The following is a 22,158-nucleotide window of genomic DNA, read 5'->3' as shown; positions in this document are numbered from 1 at the left end:
GCAGAGCGTGAGCAGAGAGAGATAGAAGGAATTTTACCCATCAAGCAGTTATAGGATACTTTTAAAAATAAATACTCAGAGAAAAGAGGGATTTTTGAAGTTAAAATTGTCAGAGAAGAAACAAAACTCTCCATGGAAATTGGAGAATGAAGTTGAGAAGATCTCCCACAGAACAAAGCAAAAACCTAAAATGATGGAAAGAAGGAGGAAATATAAGAGAATTAGAGGTATGTTGTGGCTGAGACATTTCACCACAAAATTTCAGAGTGCTGAGGAAAAAGAGAAGATTCTAAAAGATTGTAGGGAGCGGGAGACAGAGAAAGGAAAAGTCACATGGAAAGGGCTAGGATTCCACATGTCTCAAAAATCAGACATCTCAAAAGCAGCAGTTCAGTCTAGAACATAACAGAAAATGTCTTCGAAATTTCAAGGGAAATGAATTTCCCACCTAAAGTGTCCTGTCCAACCAAAGTTTCACTAAAGAATCTGGGAGGGGAGAATGAAGATGTTTCAGACCAGCAAGATGTTAAAGAATTTGCTTTCAGTGGATGCTTTATTGTTATGCATCTGTCAAACTAGACAAGATTAAAAGATTTAGGACACTCAGCGTAGGAAGGGAAATGTTTTGGAGAACAACGTGGCAACAGCCGTAAAATTCCAACTCCTCCGGGAAAGAACAAGGTGGAAGTACCGGTTTATCATAGATCAAGACGTAGCGTGAGGACTCGCTCTGCTTCGGAGAAACAGTAATACAAAACGAAACAGAAGGAAACAGCGACAACAACAGCAAATCTCAGATTTGGGAAATGGGATTACAGTTCGAAAGAGGGAAGGGAATTTGCCAGAGGATGTGGAACCTGGGAGCTGACTTCCAACAACCAGCCCAGGTTGAGGCAGGCTAGGAGAAGGTGAAACAGAGAATGCTCGATTGAGTTTGAATTCAAACAATTGGGGAAGAATTGGGGAACAAACGAAATCAAAAAGAGAGTGGCAGGCGTTTGATGTACCTTGATTAGGGGCCATGGAGCGAAGTCGCTTCGAAGGCCTTGGTTCCTCCATGAGCAATCGGCGGGAGGGGCTGGGGAGGAAAACAAGAGAGCAAGAACGGATTTAGGAAGACAGAGGTGACAAGGCAGGGGGATGGCCGTGGCCTTTCTAGGGGAATGAGGATTCTGTCCCCAGCTGCACCCACCCAAGATCTGTCCACCCCTCCGGGACTCCCAGACACACACCTGATCTTCCCACAGCTGGCTCCGGAGATCTGAAAATCAGGAGACTCTTCGACGAAGAGAGGCCCGAGGAGTCGGAGGTGTCCACAGGTTCACCGCTGTAGCTCTGAGGTAGTCCACCCGCAGCCAGGGAGTCTGGAGGGAGCACGCAGCAGGTTCTGGCTCCGAGCCCAGCAGAAAGCCGACTGCTGGAGGCCGAGCGCGGTCCCTCTTATATGGCAGCAAGGCAGTCGCGTAAGGGACAGGCGTCGTCAGAGGGGGGCCGGCTGGGGCGGGCCTGGCTGGGCTTGCGAGGCGCATTGGGCCAGTCCCCTGCCAGTCAAATGGGGCCCTTCTGAGATGCCGCCATTTCTAGACGCCCGTGGTTGACTGATTAATCTAATCATCGAGGGACAAATTGCATAATGGCCTTTGAGTGTCAGCACAATGGGGTGTGGTGCCCGGAAAGCGGCTGATAGGAAGATGCGATTAGCTTAGATCTGAGCACGGTGAAGGAAAGCATCCAAAGGGGGGATATCTGGGCTGAAATCTGGAACATAAAATTTGAAATTAGTCAACCTGAACCGGGTTGGGAGAGGCAGGGAGAAAGGAAAGGGAGTGAAGAGGGTGTGCTGAGGCCCGGACTGGAAGGGAGCCCGGCACATTCTGGCAATGGACCGGAGGCCAAGTCCAGGCCCAGAGGTGGTGCGAGGTGGAGGCAGGCTCCGCGCAGGAGCTGGTCTTGTTCCAAGGCAGCGGAAAACCGTGGAACGGTGTCCGGCAGCGGGTTAACATTTCAGAAACGACCAGCCTGGCTGTGAAGGAGCGCCAACCCAGGGTCCGCAGAATTAAGTCAGGAGAGGCAAGAAGGCTATTGCAGCCCTCGGGGTTGGGCGCAGGGTGCTGTTAGACTGAGACTGAGGGAGGTAGAGGAGGAGAAAGTTCCCTGGTGGGAGAGAAATTTCCCAGAGAAAGCGAGACCCAGTGTGGACAGCCCTTGAGGAAGAGACTGCGGCCTTGGTAGCCCGCCCGTTCATTCAGGCAGAGGTGGACCGAGAACCTGCTCTGAATGGGAAGTTGCGGAGCTTGGCTTGCGCACATCTGGCTGAAGGGGCTTTTGAACTGCCAAGTGAGGTTGTCAGGTGGCCTTTTGTAAAAAGAGTCGAGCTCAGCGCGATGGCGACGGGGCTGGAGATGCGTGTGAGACCCACACCACTGGCTTTTATTGCTGTGGCTGCACACACGGGTGGAGGAAGACAGCGGGAAACACAGCAGGACACTGGAGGGGAATCCCGCAGTGGGTTATTTGGTTGGTTTGCATCCTTGTTTTTTTTTTTTTTTACAGAGACGGGTTGTCGCTCTGTAGCCCAGGCTGGAGTGCAGCGGTGCCATCTCGGCTCGCTGCGGCTACTTGGGGGGCTGAGATAGGAGAATCAGTTCAAGTGATTCTCCTGTCTCGGCCTCCGGAGTAGCTGAACTACAGGTGAGCGCCACCACATCGGGACAATTTTCGGATTTTTTGGAGAGACGACGTTTCGCTATGTGCCCAGGCTTGTTTGGAAGGCCTGAGCTCAAGCCGTCCTTCCCGCTCCACCTCCCGAGTAGCTGGGACCCCAGGCGCAAGCCACCATGCCGGGCCAATTACTTTTTTGGGTTGTATATGTTGTTGAATGAGGTTTTGCTATGTTTTCACCTCACATACCTTTTCTGTCCCAAGACCCCATCCAGGGTACCACCTTACAATTCGTCACGGTTCCCCTTGGCTGCGACGGTTTCTCACACTTGCCTTGCTTTTGATGATCTTGACACTTTGAATACTGATCAGATATATTGTGGGATGTCCTCTCCTGAAGTTCGTGTGATGTATTCCTTGTGATCTGACTGGAATTATATGTTTTTGTAAGGAAGATTGCAGCGGGAAAGCGCCATTCCCATCCCATCCTGTCTAGAGTACACACCATCAAGCCGGCTTATCACTGCTGCTATTAGTCCTGGTCACCTGGCTGGGGCAGTGTTGATTAGGTTTCTCCACCATAAAGTGATTTTCCCACCTCTTTCTCTACTGTACTTTTTGGAAGTCGCTACCTGTGGCCTATACTTAAATAAAAGGGAAGTTTTGCTTTATCTCCGTGCAGGGGAATAGCTACCGAAATTCTGTGGAGTTCTCCTGTGTGGAGGATTTTCCCATTCTCCCCCACATGGTTGTTTATTTAGTCACTTATTTATATCCGTATGGACTTATGGACACCTATTGTATGCTTTGGTTTACACTCCAATACTTCAGGGGATGAATTATTTAATAATTGAACTAACTATTTTGTAAAATATTTTACTTAACTATTTAATTATTAATTATTTAGTTAATTACTTTGTTACTGAATGTCGCCAGCTTTGGCCACCGGGAGCTTCTTTAGTTGGCTTCCGTGTCCCTTTGTCAACCTCCCATCGCTGTGGCTTTTGGTTTTGTTTGGTTTTGGGCGGCTCCTTTCTCCCTGGCACCACAGGATGCTCCATGCTTATTTGCATATTCTCATCCTGATTGGGATTTCGTGTGCTCACTGACCAAACCCATAGATTCTTCTGTGAAGTTTCTCTTCAAAACGTTTATCTTTCTTATTGGGATAACTTCTCTCTCTCTTTTTTCCATTTTGAGACAAAGTTTTGCTCCCATCACCCAGGCTGGAGTGCAATAGCATGATCTCGGATCACTGCAATGGCGCAATCTGGGCTCACTGCAACCTCCGCCTCCTGGGTTCAAAGGATTCTCCCGCCTCAGCCTCCTGAGCAGCTGGGACTACAGTGGCCCACCACCATGCCTGGCTAATTTTTCTATTTTTATGAGGGCGAGACATGAGAATCGCTTCAATCCCGGGAATGGAGTTCTCAGTGAGCCGAAGCCACCGCGCTCCAGCGTGGGTGAAAGAGTGAGAGTCTGTTTCAAAATAAATAAATAAATAAATAAATGAATAAATAAACCCGGAGGAATTACCAAGGGGTCTTGGTGCCTGCCTGCAGTCTGAGCTACTTGGCAACCTGATGTTGGAGGATCACCTGAGCTGAGGAGGTGCGGGCTGCAGTGAGCTGTGATTGCACCACTGCACTCCAGCCTGGATGACTGAATGAGACCCTGTCTTACTCCACGTACACATGTTTAGTGAAGCATTCTGGTGGTAGAAATGTCCTGGAAGTGGCGTATCAGCAGACCGCCACCTGCGGAATGTAAAACCTGTGCCTCTTTCCAGACAGATATACAGCAGGAAGAGAGTGGCACATGTGCGTGGGATGACTGCAAGGGGGCTTTCTGGCTTATGGATGACAGACCCCAATGGCAAGCCAAGAAGCAGCTCCCACTGCACAGTGCTCATTGTGATCCATGCCATGCTTCAATACGAAGTCGCCTGTTCCTAGTTTGGAGACGCACGGACTCCACAGAGGCTCTGCTCCTGACCACACCTGTGTTGCCTGCCTGGACCTTATAGTCACTTCAGCAGGACCCCTGGCACATGGCACGCCAGGTGTTTGTAAAAGCGAGCCACAAACGATGCTCTTAATGTGTACGTTTGTTGGTGTAGACTTGTGTGACTATGGGGAGAGATGCGATATGAATGGAGAACAGAGACTGGAGCCATTTTTCTACCTTCCTTTCTGCTTTTAGTAAACACATCTTATATTTGCGATTTGTGAAAGTTTAGTGAAAGAACTGTTGTATAAAATAAGTCCGAAGAGAAAGGTTTATTTAGAAGGATTGAATACACAAGAGAAAAATCTTTGATGTAAAAAGTTATCTGTATTTTATTTGGACGTTTACAAAGGAGTGAAAACCAGCCAATAAGAGGCTACTTAATAAAATACAAAATACAAAAATTCATAATACAACATTTATCAAACTCTGAAAAGATGGGAACTAACTCAACTTAAACATCTATGAGAAACTTACAGCAAACATCTTGGTTAATGGTGAAACATTTAAAATATTCCCATTAAAGCCAGGAGGAAGCCAAGGACACTGCCGTCAAATCACTGATTCCTCATTTAGCGGTTCCAGTGAGTCATGCACTCTCCTTGTTTCCGTTAACCTCCCCCCCACCACCCCGACACCTTTTGTCTGATTCATCAAATGTCCTTTGATCCACTTTTTCCTCAATCTGTTTGAAATTTTACCTTCTATTCCAATTCATTTAGTGGTTCCCAAAGGGTACCCACGTTGAGACTTAAAAATGTGTCAGTCTAGAGTTTTATCGCTCTTATATTCAGCCAGTCTATCGTCTCCAGGCACTAGACAAGAACTTTAGTAACTTCTAGCTCCTTCTGAATTTTCGCATGCCCCACATGTCTATATGAGTGTCTTCTGGAATTTTAATTCTAGGTCATCGATCCTTTTTCCAGAATCGTACTCCTCTGGACTTAAGAATACAGTTTCCTAATTTCCATGCTTACTGATCCTTGTTGCATCCCACTTCCTCCCGGTCGTCTGGTTTGGCTCTTTCTTGGCTGAAACACGTGACGTGTACTTTCACTGTACATGACAGTTCCATTCCAATCGCCTTGTACAGAAAGGGGGTTTGGCAGCTTGCATATTGCAAGTTGCGTACTCTAAGTTCAGGGGAAGCTCAGGCTTCAGGTCCAGTCGGGGGAGGAGTGGAGCAGAAGTGGGGCTGGGGGGAACGTCCAGGTGGAAGAAAGGGAGGCTGGGAACAACGTGGGTGGCGGATAGTGGTCAATATGCAATGTCGGTGAGGAACACTGGGACCCCTTGCACATAGGTGCCGTGGGGGGTTTGAATGACTTGTAAAACAGCTGAGTCACCCAGAGCCCTAAACCCGATGCAGGGATAGAGGGTCAACGCGGGTTGCCAGTCAACAGCCTGAGGCCCAGGAGCAGTGGGCGGCTCCTGAAACCCCAGCTCAGGTTGCGCCACGTCGGGGCCAGGGCCTTCCTGCACAGTTCCAGGCAGAGGACCTGTTTCAGAAAGAGAGAAGGCTGCGGTCTCCGTGATTTCCGGTTCCCCCTGGTGGCCTGGCTCTCCATGGTGGTCCAGTGGGATGTGCACGTCCGGTCCCATCACGCCTTCTGCCCCCTGTCTCTGGCCAGCGTCCCCGCGGGGCCCAGCCCTTCTGCCACGGCCTCGCCCTGGCCGCCGGCTTCCTCCCCGGCGCCGGCCTCTCTCTGCAGGACGGGGTGACTCTGGGCGAGCTGGGGGCTGCCATCTGAAGGGTTTCACGTAAGCGATGGGTTTTGCGGGTTGGGCTGGCTGTGCGGGCCCATCTGCTTCCACGGAGTCTTCAGGGTCCGCAACACAGCAGCCTGGCTCTGGAGGAGGCCCACCTGAGGCTAAAAGAGAAGCAGAGCGTGAGCAGAGAGAGATAGAAGGAATTTTACCCATCAAGCAGTTATAGGATACTTTTAAAAATAAATACTCAGAGAAAAGAGGGATTTTTGAAGTTAAAATTGTCAGAGAAGAAACAAAACTCTCCATGGAAATTGGAGAATGAAGTTGAGAAGATCTCCCACAGAACAAAGCAAAAACCTAAAATGATGGAAAGAAGGAGGAAATATAAGAGAATTAGAGGTATGTTGTGGCTGAGACATTTCACCACAAAATTTCAGAGTGCTGAGGAAAAAGAGAAGATTCTAAAAGATTGTAGGGAGCGGGAGACAGAGAAAGGAAAAGTCACATGGAAAGGGCTAGGATTCCACATGTCTCAAAAATCAGACATCTCAAAAGCAGCAGTTCAGTCTAGAACATAACAGAAAATGTCTTCGAAATTTCAAGGGAAATGAATTTCCCACCTAAAGTGTCCTGTCCAACCAAAGTTTCACTAAAGAATCTGGGAGGGGAGAATGAAGATGTTTCAGACCAGCAAGATGTTAAAGAATTTGCTTTCAGTGGATGCTTTATTGTTATGCATCTGTCAAACTAGACAAGATTAAAAGATTTAGGACACTCAGCGTAGGAAGGGAAATGTTTTGGAGAACAACGTGGCAACAGCCGTAAAATTCCAACTCCTCCGGGAAAGAACAAGGTGGAAGTACCGGTTTATCATAGATCAAGACGTAGCGTGAGGACTCGCTCTGCTTCGGAGAAACAGTAATACAAAACGAAACAGAAGGAAACAGCGACAACAACAGCAAATCTCAGATTTGGGAAATGGGATTACAGTTCGAAAGAGGGAAGGGAATTTGCCAGAGGATGTGGAACCTGGGAGCTGACTTCCAACAACCAGCCCAGGTTGAGGCAGGCTAGGAGAAGGTGAAACAGAGAATGCTCGATTGAGTTTGAATTCAAACAATTGGGGAAGAATTGGGGAACAAACGAAATCAAAAAGAGAGTGGCAGGCGTTTGATGTACCTTGATTAGGGGCCATGGAGCGAAGTCGCTTCGAAGGCCTTGGTTCCTCCATGAGCAATCGGCGGGAGGGGCTGGGGAGGAAAACAAGAGAGCAAGAACGGATTTAGGAAGACAGAGGTGACAAGGCAGGGGGATGGCCGTGGCCTTTCTAGGGGAATGAGGATTCTGTCCCCAGCTGCACCCACCCAAGATCTGTCCACCCCTCCGGGACTCCCAGACACACACCTGATCTTCCCACAGCTGGCTCCGGAGATCTGAAAATCAGGAGACTCTTCGACGAAGAGAGGCCCGAGGAGTCGGAGGTGTCCACAGGTTCACCGCTGTAGCTCTGAGGTAGTCCACCCGCAGCCAGGGAGTCTGGAGGGAGCACGCAGCAGGTTCTGGCTCCGAGCCCAGCAGAAAGCCGACTGCTGGAGGCCGAGCGCGGTCCCTCTTATATGGCAGCAAGGCAGTCGCGTAAGGGACAGGCGTCGTCAGAGGGGGGCCGGCTGGGGCGGGCCTGGCTGGGCTTGCGAGGCGCATTGGGCCAGTCCCCTGCCAGTCAAATGGGGCCCTTCTGAGATGCCGCCATTTCTAGACGCCCGTGGTTGACTGATTAATCTAATCATCGAGGGACAAATTGCATAATGGCCTTTGAGTGTCAGCACAATGGGGTGTGGTGCCCGGAAAGCGGCTGATAGGAAGATGCGATTAGCTTAGATCTGAGCACGGTGAAGGAAAGCATCCAAAGGGGGGATATCTGGGCTGAAATCTGGAACATAAAATTTGAAATTAGTCAACCTGAACCGGGTTGGGAGAGGCAGGGAGAAAGGAAAGGGAGTGAAGAGGGTGTGCTGAGGCCCGGACTGGAAGGGAGCCCGGCACATTCTGGCAATGGACCGGAGGCCAAGTCCAGGCCCAGAGGTGGTGCGAGGTGGAGGCAGGCTCCGCGCAGGAGCTGGTCTTGTTCCAAGGCAGCGGAAAACCGTGGAACGGTGTCCGGCAGCGGGTTAACATTTCAGAAACGACCAGCCTGGCTGTGAAGGAGCGCCAACCCAGGGTCCGCAGAATTAAGTCAGGAGAGGCAAGAAGGCTATTGCAGCCCTCGGGGTTGGGCGCAGGGTGCTGTTAGACTGAGACTGAGGGAGGTAGAGGAGGAGAAAGTTCCCTGGTGGGAGAGAAATTTCCCAGAGAAAGCGAGACCCAGTGTGGACAGCCCTTGAGGAAGAGACTGCGGCCTTGGTAGCCCGCCCGTTCATTCAGGCAGAGGTGGACCGAGAACCTGCTCTGAATGGGAAGTTGCGGAGCTTGGCTTGCGCACATCTGGCTGAAGGGGCTTTTGAACTGCCAAGTGAGGTTGTCAGGTGGCCTTTTGTAAAAAGAGTCGAGCTCAGCGCGATGGCGACGGGGCTGGAGATGCGTGTGAGACCCACACCACTGGCTTTTATTGCTGTGGCTGCACACACGGGTGGAGGAAGACAGCGGGAAACACAGCAGGACACTGGAGGGGAATCCCGCAGTGGGTTATTTGGTTGGTTTGCATCCTTTTTTTTTTTTTTTTTACAGAGACGGGTTGTCGCTCTGTAGCCCAGGCTGGAGTGCAGCGGTGCCATCTCGGCTCGCTGCGGCTACTTGGGGGGCTGAGATAGGAGAATCAGTTCAAGTGATTCTCCTGTCTCGGCCTCCGGAGTAGCTGGACTACAGGTGAGCGCCACCACATCGGGACAATTTTCGGATTTTTTGGAGAGACGAGGTTTCGCTATGTGCCCAGGCTTGTTTGGAAGGCCTGAGCTCAAGCCGTCCTTCCCGCTCCACCTCCCGAGTAGCTGGGACCCCAGGCGCAAGCCACCATGCCGGGCCAATTACTTTTTTGGGTTGTATATGTTGTTGAAGTGAGGTTTTGCTATGTTTTCACCTCACATACCTTTTCTGTCCCAAGACCCCATCCAGGGTACCACCTTACAATTCGTCACGGTTCCCCTTGGCTGCGACGGTTTCTCACACTTGCCTTGCTTTTGATGATCTTGACACTTTGAATACTGATCAGATATATTGTGGGATGTCCTCTCCTGAAGTTCGTGTGATGTATTCCTTGTGATCTGACTGGAATTATATGTTTTTGTAAGGAAGATTGCAGCGGGAAAGCGCCATTCCCATCCCATCCTGTCTAGAGTACACACCATCAAGCCGGCTTATCACTGCTGCTATTAGTCCTGGTCACCTGGCTGGGGCAGTGTTGATTAGGTTTCTCCACCATAAAGTGATTTTCCCACCTCTTTCTCTACTGTACTTTTTGGAAGTCGCTACCTGTGGCCTATACTTAAATAAAAGGGAAGTTTTGCTTTATCTCCGTGCAGGGGAATAGCTACCGAAATTCTGTGGAGTTCTCCTGTGTGGAGGATTTTCCCATTCTCCCCCACATGGTTGTTTATTTAGTCACTTATTTATATCCGTATGGACTTATGGACACCTATTGTATGCTTTGGTTTACACTCCAATACTTCAGGGGATGAATTATTTAATAATTGAACTAACTATTTTGTAAAATATTTTACTTAACTATTTAATTATTAATTATTTAGTTAATTACTTTGTTACTGAATGTCGCCAGCTTTGGCCACCGGGAGCTTCTTTAGTTGGCTTCCGTGTCCCTTTGTCAACCTCCCATCGCTGTGGCTTTTGGTTTTGTTTGGTTTTGGGCGGCTCCTTTCTCCCTGGCACCACAGGATGCTCCATGCTTATTTGCATATTCTCATCCTGATTGGGATTTCGTGTGCTCACTGACCAAACCCATAGATTCTTCTGTGAAGTTTCTCTTCAAAACGTTTATCTTTCTTATTGGGATAACTTCTCTCTCTCTTTTTTCCATTTTGAGACAAAGTTTTGCTCCCATCACCCAGGCTGGAGTGCAATAGCATGATCTCGGATCACTGCAATGGCGCAATCTGGGCTCACTGCAACCTCCGCCTCCTGGGTTCAAAGGATTCTCCCGCCTCAGCCTCCTGAGCAGCTGGGACTACAGTGGCCCACCACCATGCCTGGCTAATTTTTCTATTTTTATGAGGGCGAGACATGAGAATCGCTTCAATCCCGGGAATGGAGTTCTCAGTGAGCCGAAGCCACCGCGCTCCAGCGTGGGTGAAAGAGTGAGAGTCTGTTTCAAAATAAATAAATAAATAAATAAATGAATAAATAAACCCGGAGGAATTACCAAGGGGTCTTGGTGCCTGCCTGCAGTCTGAGCTACTTGGCAACCTGATGTTGGAGGATCACCTGAGCTGAGGAGGTGCGGGCTGCAGTGAGCTGTGATTGCACCACTGCACTCCAGCCTGGATGACTGAATGAGACCCTGTCTTACTCCACGTACACATGTTTAGTGAAGCATTCTGGTGGTAGAAATGTCCTGGAAGTGGCGTATCAGCAGACCGCCACCTGCGGAATGTAAAACCTGTGCCTCTTTCCAGACAGATATACAGCAGGAAGAGAGTGGCACATGTGCGTGGGATGACTGCAAGGGGGCTTTCTGGCTTATGGATGACAGACCCCAATGGCAAGCCAAGAAGCAGCTCCCACTGCACAGTGCTCATTGTGATCCATGCCATGCTTCAATACGAAGTCGCCTGTTCCTAGTTTGGAGACGCACGGACTCCACAGAGGCTCTGCTCCTGACCACACCTGTGTTGCCTGCCTGGACCTTATAGTCACTTCAGCAGGACCCCTGGCACATGGCACGCCAGGTGTTTGTAAAAGCGAGCCACAAACGATGCTCTTAATGTGTACGTTTGTTGGTGTAGACTTGTGTGACTATGGGGAGAGATGCGATATGAATGGAGAACAGAGACTGGAGCCATTTTTCTACCTTCCTTTCTGCTTTTAGTAAACACATTTTATATTTGCGATTTGTGAAAGTTTAGTGAAAGAACTGTTGTATAAAATAAGTCCGAAGAGAAAGGTTTATTTAGAAGGATTGAATACACAAGAGAAAAATCTTTGATGTAAAAAGTTATCTGTATTTTATTTGGACGTTTACAAAGGAGTGAAAACCAGCCAATAAGAGGCTACTTAATAAAATACAAAATACAAAAATTCATAATACAACATTTATCAAACTCTGAAAAGATGGGAACTAACTCAACTTAAACATCTATGAGAAACTTACAGCAAACATCTTGGTTAATGGTGAAACATTTAAAATATTCCCATTAAAGCCAGGAGGAAGCCAAGGACACTGCCGTCAAATCACTGATTCCTCATTTAGCGGTTCCAGTGAGTCATGCACTCTCCTTGTTTCCGTTAACCTCCCCCCCACCACCCCGACACCTTTTGTCTGATTCATCAAATGTCCTTTGATCCACTTTTTCCTCAATCTGTTTGAAATTTTACCTTCTATTCCAATTCATTTAGTGGTTCCCAAAGGGTACCCACGTTGAGACTTAAAAATGTGTCAGTCTAGAGTTTTATCGCTCTTATATTCAGCCAGTCTATCGTCTCCAGGCACTAGACAAGAACTTTAGTAACTTCTAGCTCCTTCTGAATTTTCGCATGCCCCACATGTCTATATGAGTGTCTTCTGGAATTTTAATTCTAGGTCATCAATCCTTTTTCCAGAATCGTACTCCTCTGGACTTAAGAATACAGTTTCCTAATTTCCATGCTTACTGATCCTTGTTGCATCCCACTTCCTCCCGGTCGTCTGGTTTGGCTCTTTCTTGGCTGAAACACGTGACGTGTACTTTCACTGTACATGACAGTTCCATTCCAATCGCCTTGTACAGAAAGGGGGTTTGGCAGCTTGCATATTGCAAGTTGCGTACTCTAAGTTCAGGGGAAGCTCAGGCTTCAGGTCCAGTCCGGGGAGGAGTGGAGCAGAAGTGGGGCTGGGGGGAACGTCCAGGTGGAAGAAAGGGAGGCTGGGAACAACGTGGGTGGCGGATAGTGGTCAATATGCAATGTCGGTGAGGAACACTGGGACCCCTTGCACATAGGTGCCGTGGGGGGTTTGAATGACTTGTAAAACAGCTGAGTCACCCAGAGCCCTAAACCCGATGCAGGGATAGAGGGTCAACGCGGGTTGCCAGTCAACAGCCTGAGGCCCAGGAGCAGTGGGCGGCTCCTGAAACCCCAGCTCAGGTTGCGCCACGTCGGGGCCAGGGCCTTCCTGCACAGTTCCAGGCAGAGGACCTGTTTCAGAAAGAGAGAAGGCTGCGGTCTCCGTGATTTCCGGTTCCCCCTGGTGGCCTGGCTCTCCATGGTGGTCCAGTGGGATGTGCACGTCCGGTCCCATCACGCCTTCTGCCCCCTGTCTCTGGCCAGCGTCCCCGCGGGGCCCAGCCCTTCTGCCACGGCCTCGCCCTGGCCGCCGGCTTCCTCCCCGGCGCCGGCCTCTCTCTGCAGGACGGGGTGACTCTGGGCGAGCTGGGGGCTGCCATCTGAAGGGTTTCACGTAAGCGATGGGTTTTGCGGGTTGGGCTGGCTGTGCGGGCCCATCTGCTTCCACGGAGTCTTCAGGGTCCGCAACACAGCAGCCTGGCTCTGGAGGAGGCCCACCTGAGGCTAAAAGAGAAGCAGAGCGTGAGCAGAGAGAGATAGAAGGAATTTTACCCATCAAGCAGTTATAGGATACTTTTAAAAATAAATACTCAGAGAAAAGAGGGATTTTTGAAGTTAAAATTGTCAGAGAAGAAACAAAACTCTCCATGGAAATTGGAGAATGAAGTTGAGAAGATCTCCCACAGAACAAAGCAAAAACCTAAAATGATGGAAAGAAGGAGGAAATATAAGAGAATTAGAGGTATGTTGTGGCTGAGACATTTCACCACAAAATTTCAGAGTGCTGAGGAAAAAGAGAAGATTCTAAAAGATTGTAGGGAGCGGGAGACAGAGAAAGGAAAAGTCACATGGAAAGGGCTAGGATTCCACATGTCTCAAAAATCAGACATCTCAAAAGCAGCAGTTCAGTCTAGAACATAACAGAAAATGTCTTCGAAATTTCAAGGGAAATGAATTTCCCACCTAAAGTGTCCTGTCCAACCAAAGTTTCACTAAAGAATCTGGGAGGGGAGAATGAAGATGTTTCAGACCAGCAAGATGTTAAAGAATTTGCTTTCAGTGGATGCTTTATTGTTATGCATCTGTCAAACTAGACAAGATTAAAAGATTTAGGACACTCAGCGTAGGAAGGGAAATGTTTTGGAGAACAACGTGGCAACAGCCGTAAAATTCCAACTCCTCCGGGAAAGAACAAGGTGGAAGTACCGGTTTATCATAGATCAAGACGTAGCGTGAGGACTCGCTCTGCTTCGGAGAAACAGTAATACAAAACGAAACAGAAGGAAACAGCGACAACAACAGCAAATCTCAGATTTGGGAAATGGGATTACAGTTCGAAAGAGGGAAGGGAATTTGCCAGAGGATGTGGAACCTGGGAGCTGACTTCCAACAACCAGCCCAGGTTGAGGCAGGCTAGGAGAAGGTGAAACAGAGAATGCTCGATTGAGTTTGAATTCAAACAATTGGGGAAGAATTGGGGAACAAACGAAATCAAAAAGAGAGTGGCAGGCGTTTGATGTACCTTGATTAGGGGCCATGGAGCGAAGTCGCTTCGAAGGCCTTGGTTCCTCCATGAGCAATCGGCGGGAGGGGCTGGGGAGGAAAACAAGAGAGCAAGAACGGATTTAGGAAGACAGAGGTGACAAGGCAGGGGGATGGCCGTGGCCTTTCTAGGGGAATGAGGATTCTGTCCCCAGCTGCACCCACCCAAGATCTGTCCACCCCTCCGGGACTCCCAGACACACACCTGATCTTCCCACAGCTGGCTCCGGAGATCTGAAAATCAGGAGACTCTTCGACGAAGAGAGGCCCGAGGAGTCGGAGGTGTCCACAGGTTCACCGCTGTAGCTCTGAGGTAGTCCACCCGCAGCCAGGGAGTCTGGAGGGAGCACGCAGCAGGTTCTGGCTCCGAGCCCAGCAGAAAGCCGACTGCTGGAGGCCGAGCGCGGTCCCTCTTATATGGCAGCAAGGCAGTCGCGTAAGGGACAGGCGTCGTCAGAGGGGGGCCGGCTGGGGCGGGCCTGGCTGGGCTTGCGAGGCGCATTGGGCCAGTCCCCTGCCAGTCAAATGGGGCCCTTCTGAGATGCCGCCATTTCTAGACGCCCGTGGTTGACTGATTAATCTAATCATCGAGGGACAAATTGCATAATGGCCTTTGAGTGTCAGCACAATGGGGTGTGGTGCCCGGAAAGCGGCTGATAGGAAGATGCGATTAGCTTAGATCTGAGCACGGTGAAGGAAAGCATCCAAAGGGGGGATATCTGGGCTGAAATCTGGAACATAAAATTTGAAATTAGTCAACCTGAACCGGGTTGGGAGAGGCAGGGAGAAAGGAAAGGGAGTGAAGAGGGTGTGCTGAGGCCCGGACTGGAAGGGAGCCCGGCACATTCTGGCAATGGACCGGAGGCCAAGTCCAGGCCCAGAGGTGGTGCGAGGTGGAGGCAGGCTCCGCGCAGGAGCTGGTCTTGTTCCAAGGCAGCGGAAAACCGTGGAACGGTGTCCGGCAGCGGGTTAACATTTCAGAAACGACCAGCCTGGCTGTGAAGGAGCGCCAACCCAGGGTCCGCAGAATTAAGTCAGGAGAGGCAAGAAGGCTATTGCAGCCCTCGGGGTTGGGCGCAGGGTGCTGTTAGACTGAGACTGAGGGAGGTAGAGGAGGAGAAAGTTCCCTGGTGGGAGAGAAATTTCCCAGAGAAAGCGAGACCCAGTGTGGACAGCCCTTGAGGAAGAGACTGCGGCCTTGGTAGCCCGCCCGTTCATTCAGGCAGAGGTGGACCGAGAACCTGCTCTGAATGGGAAGTTGCGGAGCTTGGCTTGCGCACATCTGGCTGAAGGGGCTTTTGAACTGCCAAGTGAGGTTGTCAGGTGGCCTTTTGTAAAAAGAGTCGAGCTCAGCGCGATGGCGACGGGGCTGGAGATGCGTGTGAGACCCACACCACTGGCTTTTATTGCTGTGGCTGCACACACGGGTGGAGGAAGACAGCGGGAAACACAGCAGGACACTGGAGGGGAATCCCGCAGTGGGTTATTTGGTTGGTTTGCATCCTTTTTTTTTTTTTTTTTACAGAGACGGGTTGTCGCTCTGTAGCCCAGGCTGGAGTGCAGCGGTGCCATCTCGGCTCGCTGCGGCTACTTGGGGGGCTGAGATAGGAGAATCAGTTCAAGTGATTCTCCTGTCTCGGCCTCCGGAGTAGCTGAACTACAGGTGAGCGCCACCACATCGGGACAATTTTCGGATTTTTTGGAGAGACGACGTTTCGCTATGTGCCCAGGCTTGTTTGGAAGGCCTGAGCTCAAGCCGTCCTTCCCGCTCCACCTCCCGAGTAGCTGGGACCCCAGGCGCAAGCCACCATGCCGGGCCAATTACTTTTTTGGGTTGTATATGTTGTTGAAGTGAGGTTTTGCTATGTTTTCACCTCACATACCTTTTCTGTCCCAAGACCCCATCCAGGGTACCACCTTACAATTCGTCACGGTTCCCCTTGGCTGCGACGGTTTCTCACACTTGCCTTGCTTTTGATGATCTTGACACTTTGAATACTGATCAGATATATTGTGGGATGTCCTCTCCTGAAGTTCGTGTGATGTATTCCTTGTGATCTGACTGGAATTATATGTTTTTGTAAGGAAGATTGCAGCGGGAAAGCGCCATTCCCATCCCATCCTGTCTAGAGTACACACCATCAAGCCGGCTTATCACTGCTGCTATTAGTCCTGGTCACCTGGCTGGGGCAGTGTTGATTAGGTTTCTCCACCATAAAGTGATTTTCCCACCTCTTTCTCTACTGTACTTTTTGGAAGTCGCTACCTGTGGCCTATACTTAAATAAAAGGGAAGTTTTGCTTTATCTCCGTGCAGGGGAATAGCTACCGAAATTCTGTGGAGTTCTCCTGTGTGGAGGATTTTCCCATTCTCCCCCACATGGTTGTTTATTTAGTCACTTATTTATATCCGTATGGACTTATGGACACCTATTGTATGCTTTGGTTTACACTCCAATACTTCAGGGGATGAATTATTTAATAATTGAACTAACTATTTTGTAAAATATTTTACTTAACTATTTAATTATTAATTATTTAGTTAATTACTTTGTTACTGAATGTCGCCAGCTTTGGCCACCGGGAGCTTCTTTAGTTGGCTTCCGTGTCCCTTTGTCAACCTCCCATCGCTGTGGCTTTTGGTTTTGTTTGGTTTTGGGCGGCTCCTTTCTCCCTGGCACCACAGGATGCTCCATGCTTATTTGCATATTCTCATCCTGATTGGGATTTCGTGTGCTCACTGACCAAACCCATAGATTCTTCTGTGAAGTTTCTCTTCAAAACGTTTATCTTTCTTATTGGGATAACTTCTCTCTCTCTTTTTTCCATTTTGAGACAAAGTTTTGCTCCCATCACCCAGGCTGGAGTGCAATAGCATGATCTCGGATCACTGCAATGGCGCAATCTGGGCTCACTGCAACCTCCGCCTCCTGGGTTCAAAGGATTCTCCCGCCTCAGCCTCCTGAGCAGCTGGGACTACAGTGGCCCACCACCATGCCTGGCTAATTTTTCTATTTTTATGAGGGCGAGACATGAGAATCGCTTCAATCCCGGGAATGGAGTTCTCAGTGAGCCGAAGCCACCGCGCTCCAGCGTGGGTGAAAGAGTGAGAGTCTGTTTCAAAATAAATAAATAAATAAATAAATGAATAAATAAACCCGGAGGAATTACCAAGGGGTCTTGGTGCCTGCCTGCAGTCTGAGCTACTTGGCAACCTGATGTTGGAGGATCACCTGAGCTGAGGAGGTGCGGGCTGCAGTGAGCTGTGATTGCACCACTGCACTCCAGCCTGGATGACTGAATGAGACCCTGTCTTACTCCACGTACACATGTTTAGTGAAGCATTCTGGTGGTAGAAATGTCCTGGAAGTGGCGTATCAGCAGACCGCCACCTGCGGAATGTAAAACCTGTGCCTCTTTCCAGACAGATATACAGCAGGAAGAGAGTGGCACATGTGCGTGGGATGACTGCAAGGGGGCTTTCTGGCTTATGGATGACAGACCCCAATGGCAAGCCAAGAAGCAGCTCCCACTGCACAGTGCTCATTGTGATCCATGCCATGCTTCAATACGAAGTCGCCTGTTCCTAGTTTGGAGACGCACGGACTCCACAGAGGCTCTGCTCCTGACCACACCTGTGTTGCCTGCCTGGACCTTATAGTCACTTCAGCAGGACCCCTGGCACATGGCACGCCAGGTGTTTGTAAAAGCGAGCCACAAACGATGCTCTTAATGTGTACGTTTGTTGGTGTAGACTTGTGTGACTATGGGGAGAGATGCGATATGAATGGAGAACAGAGACTGGAGCCATTTTTCTACCTTCCTTTCTGCTTTTAGTAAACACATTTTATATTTGCGATTTGTGAAAGTTTAGTGAAAGAACTGTTGTATAAAATAAGTCCGAAGAGAAAGGTTTATTTAGAAGGATTGAATACACAAGAGAAAAATCTTTGATGTAAAAAGTTATCTGTATTTTATTTGGACGTTTACAAAGGAGTGAAAACCAGCCAATAAGAGGCTACTTAATAAAATACAAAATACAAAAATTCATAATACAACATTTATCAAACTCTGAAAAGATGGGAACTAACTCAACTTAAACATCTATGAGAAACTTACAGCAAACATCTTGGTTAATGGTGAAACATTTAAAATATTCCCATTAAAGCCAGGAGGAAGCCAAGGACACTGCCGTCAAATCACTGATTCCTCATTTAGCGGTTCCAGTGAGTCATGCACTCTCCTTGTTTCCGTTAACCTCACCCCCACCACCCCGACACCTTTTGTCTGATTCATCAAATGTCCTTTGATCCACTTTTTCCTCAATCTGTTTGAAATTTTACCTTCTATTCCAATTCATTTAGTGGTTCCCAAAGGGTACCCACGTTGAGACTTAAAAATGTGTCAGTCTAGAGTTTTATCGCTCTTATATTCAGCCAGTCTATCGTCTCCAGGCACTAGACAAGAACTTTAGTAACTTCTAGCTCCTTCTGAATTTTCGCATGCCCCACATGTCTATATGAGTGTCTTCTGGAATTTTAATTCTAGGTCATCAATCCTTTTTCCAGAATCGTACTCCTCTGGACTTAAGAATACAGTTTCCTAATTTCCATGCTTACTGATCCTTGTTGCATCCCACTTCCTCCCGGTCGTCTGGTTTGGCTCTTTCTTGGCTGAAACACGTGACGTGTACTTTCACTGTACATGACAGTTCCATTCCAATCGCCTTGTACAGAAAGGGGGTTTGGCAGCTTGCATATTGCAAGTTGCGTACTCTAAGTTCAGGGGAAGCTCAGGCTTCAGGTCCAGTCGGGGGAGGAGTGGAGCAGAAGTGGGGCTGGGGGGAACGTCCAGGTGGAAGAAAGGGAGGCTGGGAACAACGTGGGTGGCGGATAGTGGTCAATATGCAATGTCGGTGAGGAACACTGGGACCCCTTGCACATAGGTGCCGTGGGGGGTTTGAATGACTTGTAAAACAGCTGAGTCACCCAGAGCCCTAAACCCGATGCAGGGATAGAGGGTCAACGCGGGTTGCCAGTCAACAGCCTGAGGCCCAGGAGCAGTGGGCGGCTCCTGAAACCCCAGCTCAGGTTGCGCCACGTCGGGGCCAGGGCCTTCCTGCACAGTTCCAGGCAGAGGACCTGTTTCAGAAAGAGAGAAGGCTGCGGTCTCCGTGATTTCCGGTTCCCCCTGGTGGCCTGGCTCTCCATGGTGGTCCAGTGGGATGTGCACGTCCGGTCCCATCACGCCTTCTGCCCCCTGTCTCTGGCCAGCGTCCCCGCGGGGCCCAGCCCTTCTGCCACGGCCTCGCCCTGGCCGCCGGCTTCCTCCCCGGCGCCGGCCTCTCTCTGCAGGACGGGGTGACTCTGGGCGAGCTGGGGGCTGCCATCTGAAGGGTTTCACGTAAGCGATGGGTTTTGCGGGTTGGGCTGGCTGTGCGGGCCCATCTGCTTCCACGGAGTCTTCAGGGTCCGCAACACAGCAGCCTGGCTCTGGAGGAGGCCCACCTGAGGCTAAAAGAGAAGCAGAGCGTGAGCAGAGAGAGATAGAAGGAATTTTACCCATCAAGCAGTTATAGGATACTTTTAAAAATAAATACTCAGAGAAAAGAGGGATTTTTGAAGTTAAAATTGTCAGAGAAGAAACAAAACTCTCCATGGAAATTGGAGAATGAAGTTGAGAAGATCTCCCACAGAACAAAGCAAAAACCTAAAATGATGGAAAGAAGGAGGAAATATAAGAGAATTAGAGGTATGTTGTGGCTGAGACATTTCACCACAAAATTTCAGAGTGCTGAGGAAAAAGAGAAGATTCTAAAAGATTGTAGGGAGCGGGAGACAGAGAAAGGAAAAGTCACATGGAAAGGGCTAGGATTCCACATGTCTCAAAAATCAGACATCTCAAAAGCAGCAGTTCAGTCTAGAACATAACAGAAAATGTCTTCGAAATTTCAAGGGAAATGAATTTCCCACCTAAAATGTCCTGTCCAACCAAAGTTTCACTAAAGAATCTGGGAGGGGAGAATGAAGATGTTTCAGACCAGCAAGATGTTAAAGAATTTGCTTTCAGTGGATGCTTTATTGTTATGCATCTGTCAAACTAGACAAGATTAAAAGATTTAGGACACTCAGCGTAGGAAGGGAAATGTTTTGGAGAACAACGTGGCAACAGCCGTAAAATTCCAACTCCTCCGGGAAAGAACAAGGTGGAAGTACCGGTTTATCATAGATCAAGACGTAGCGTGAGGACTCGCTCTGCTTCGGAGAAACAGTAATACAAAACGAAACAGAAGGAAACAGCGACAACAACAGCAAATCTCAGATTTGGGAAACGGGATTACAGTTCGAAAGAGGGAAGGGAATTTGCCAGAGGATGTGGAACCTGGGAGCTGACTTCCAACAACCAGCCCAGGTTGAGGCAGGCTAGGAGAAGGTGAAACAGAGAATGCTCGATTGAGTTTGAATTCAAACAATTGGGGAAGAATTGGGGAACAAACGAAATCAAAAAGAGAGTGGCAGGCGTTTGATGTACCTTGATTAGGGGCCATGGAGCGAAGTCGCTTCGAAGGCCTTGGTTCCTCCATGAGCAATCGGCGGGAGGGGCTGGGGAGGAAAACAAGAGAGCAAGAACGGATTTAGGAAGACAGAGGTGACAAGGCAGGGGGATGGCCGTGGCCTTTCTAGGGGAATGAGGATTCTGTCCCCAGCTGCACCCACCCAAGATCTGTCCACCCCTCCGGGACTCCCAGACACACACCTGATCTTCCCACAGCTGGCTCCGGAGATCTGAAAATCAGGAGACTCTTCGACGAAGAGAGGCCCGAGGAGTCGGAGGTGTCCACAGGTTCACCGCTGTAGCTCTGAGGTAGTCCACCCGCAGCCAGGGAGTCTGGAGGGAGCACGCAGCAGGTTCTGGCTCCGAGCCCAGCAGAAAGCCGACTGCTGGAGGCCGAGCGCGGTCCCTCTTATATGGCAGCAAGGCAGTCGCGTAAGGGACAGGCGTCGTCAGAGGGGGGCCGGCTGGGGCGGGCCTGGCTGGGCTTGCGAGGCGCATTGGGCCAGTCCCCTGCCAGTCAAATGGGGCCCTTCTGAGATGCCGCCATTTCTAGACGCCCGTGGTTGACTGATTAATCTAATCATCGAGGGACAAATTGCATAATGGCCTTTGAGTGTCAGCACAATGGGGTGTGGTGCCCGGAAAGCGGCTGATAGGAAGATGCGATTAGCTTAGATCTGAGCACGGTGAAGGAAAGCATCCAAAGGGGGGATATCTGGGCTGAAATCTGGAACATAAAATTTGAAATTAGTCAACCTGAACCGGGTTGGGAGAGGCAGGGAGAAAGGAAAGGGAGTGAAGAGGGTGTGCTGAGGCCCGGACTGGAAGGGAGCCCGGCACATTCTGGCAATGGACCGGAGGCCAAGTCCAGGCCCAGAGGTGGTGCGAGGTGGAGGCAGGCTCCGCGCAGGAGCTGGTCTTGTTCCAAGGCAGCGGAAAACCGTGGAACGGTGTCCGGCAGCGGGTTAACATTTCAGAAACGACCAGCCTGGCTGTGAAGGAGCGCCAACCCAGGGTCCGCAGAATTAAGTCAGGAGAGGCAAGAAGGCTATTGCAGCCCTCGGGGTTGGGCGCAGGGTGCTGTTAGACTGAGACTGAGGGAGGTAGAGGAGGAGAAAGTTCCCTGGTGGGAGAGAAATTTCCCAGAGAAAGCGAGACCCAGTGTGGACAGCCCTTGAGGAAGAGACTGCGGCCTTGGTAGCCCGCCCGTTCATTCAGGCAGAGGTGGACCGAGAACCTGCTCTGAATGGGAAGTTGCGGAGCTTGGCTTGCGCACATCTGGCTGAAGGGGCTTTTGAACTGCCAAGTGAGGTTGTCAGGTGGCCTTTTGTAAAAAGAGTCGAGCTCAGCGCGATGGCGACGGGGCTGGAGATGCGTGTGAGACCCACACCACTGGCTTTTATTGCTGTGGCTGCACACACGGGTGGAGGAAGACAGCGGGAAACACAGCAGGACACTGGAGGGGAATCCCGCAGTG

At 49.8% G+C, this 22,158-nt stretch overlaps 2 protein-coding genes across 2 annotated transcripts; both read right to left on the bottom strand.

Moving 5' to 3' along the window:
* Nucleotides 1–11,528: 11,528 nt before the first annotated feature.
* Nucleotides 11,529–14,172, bottom strand: LOC134808225 (proline-rich protein 20E). The gene is made up of 2 exons (XM_063792645.1): nucleotides 14,108–14,172; nucleotides 11,529–13,089 (listed from the first exon to the last, which is right to left on the bottom strand). The coding sequence occupies exons 1-2, from the start codon at nucleotides 14,157–14,159 to the stop codon at nucleotides 12,476–12,478; spliced, it is 666 nt and encodes a 221-aa protein (XP_063648715.1). The 5' UTR covers nucleotides 14,160–14,172; the 3' UTR covers nucleotides 11,529–12,475.
* Nucleotides 14,173–19,025: 4,853 nt separating this feature from the next.
* Nucleotides 19,026–20,709, bottom strand: LOC134808224 (proline-rich protein 20E). Its single transcript, XM_063792644.1, has 2 exons — nucleotides 20,658–20,709; nucleotides 19,026–19,639 (listed from the first exon to the last, which is right to left on the bottom strand). The coding sequence occupies exons 1-2, from the start codon at nucleotides 20,707–20,709 to the stop codon at nucleotides 19,026–19,028; spliced, it is 666 nt and encodes a 221-aa protein (XP_063648714.1).
* Nucleotides 20,710–22,158: the final 1,449 nt, after the last annotated feature.

Source organism: Pan troglodytes, chromosome 14 (assembly GCF_028858775.2).
Source record: "Pan troglodytes isolate AG18354 chromosome 14, NHGRI_mPanTro3-v2.0_pri, whole genome shotgun sequence".
Taxonomy (NCBI): domain Eukaryota; kingdom Metazoa; phylum Chordata; class Mammalia; order Primates; family Hominidae; genus Pan; species Pan troglodytes.
The sequence above is the reverse complement of the archived record's forward strand: the minus strand, read 5'-3'. Positions and strand labels throughout refer to the sequence as shown.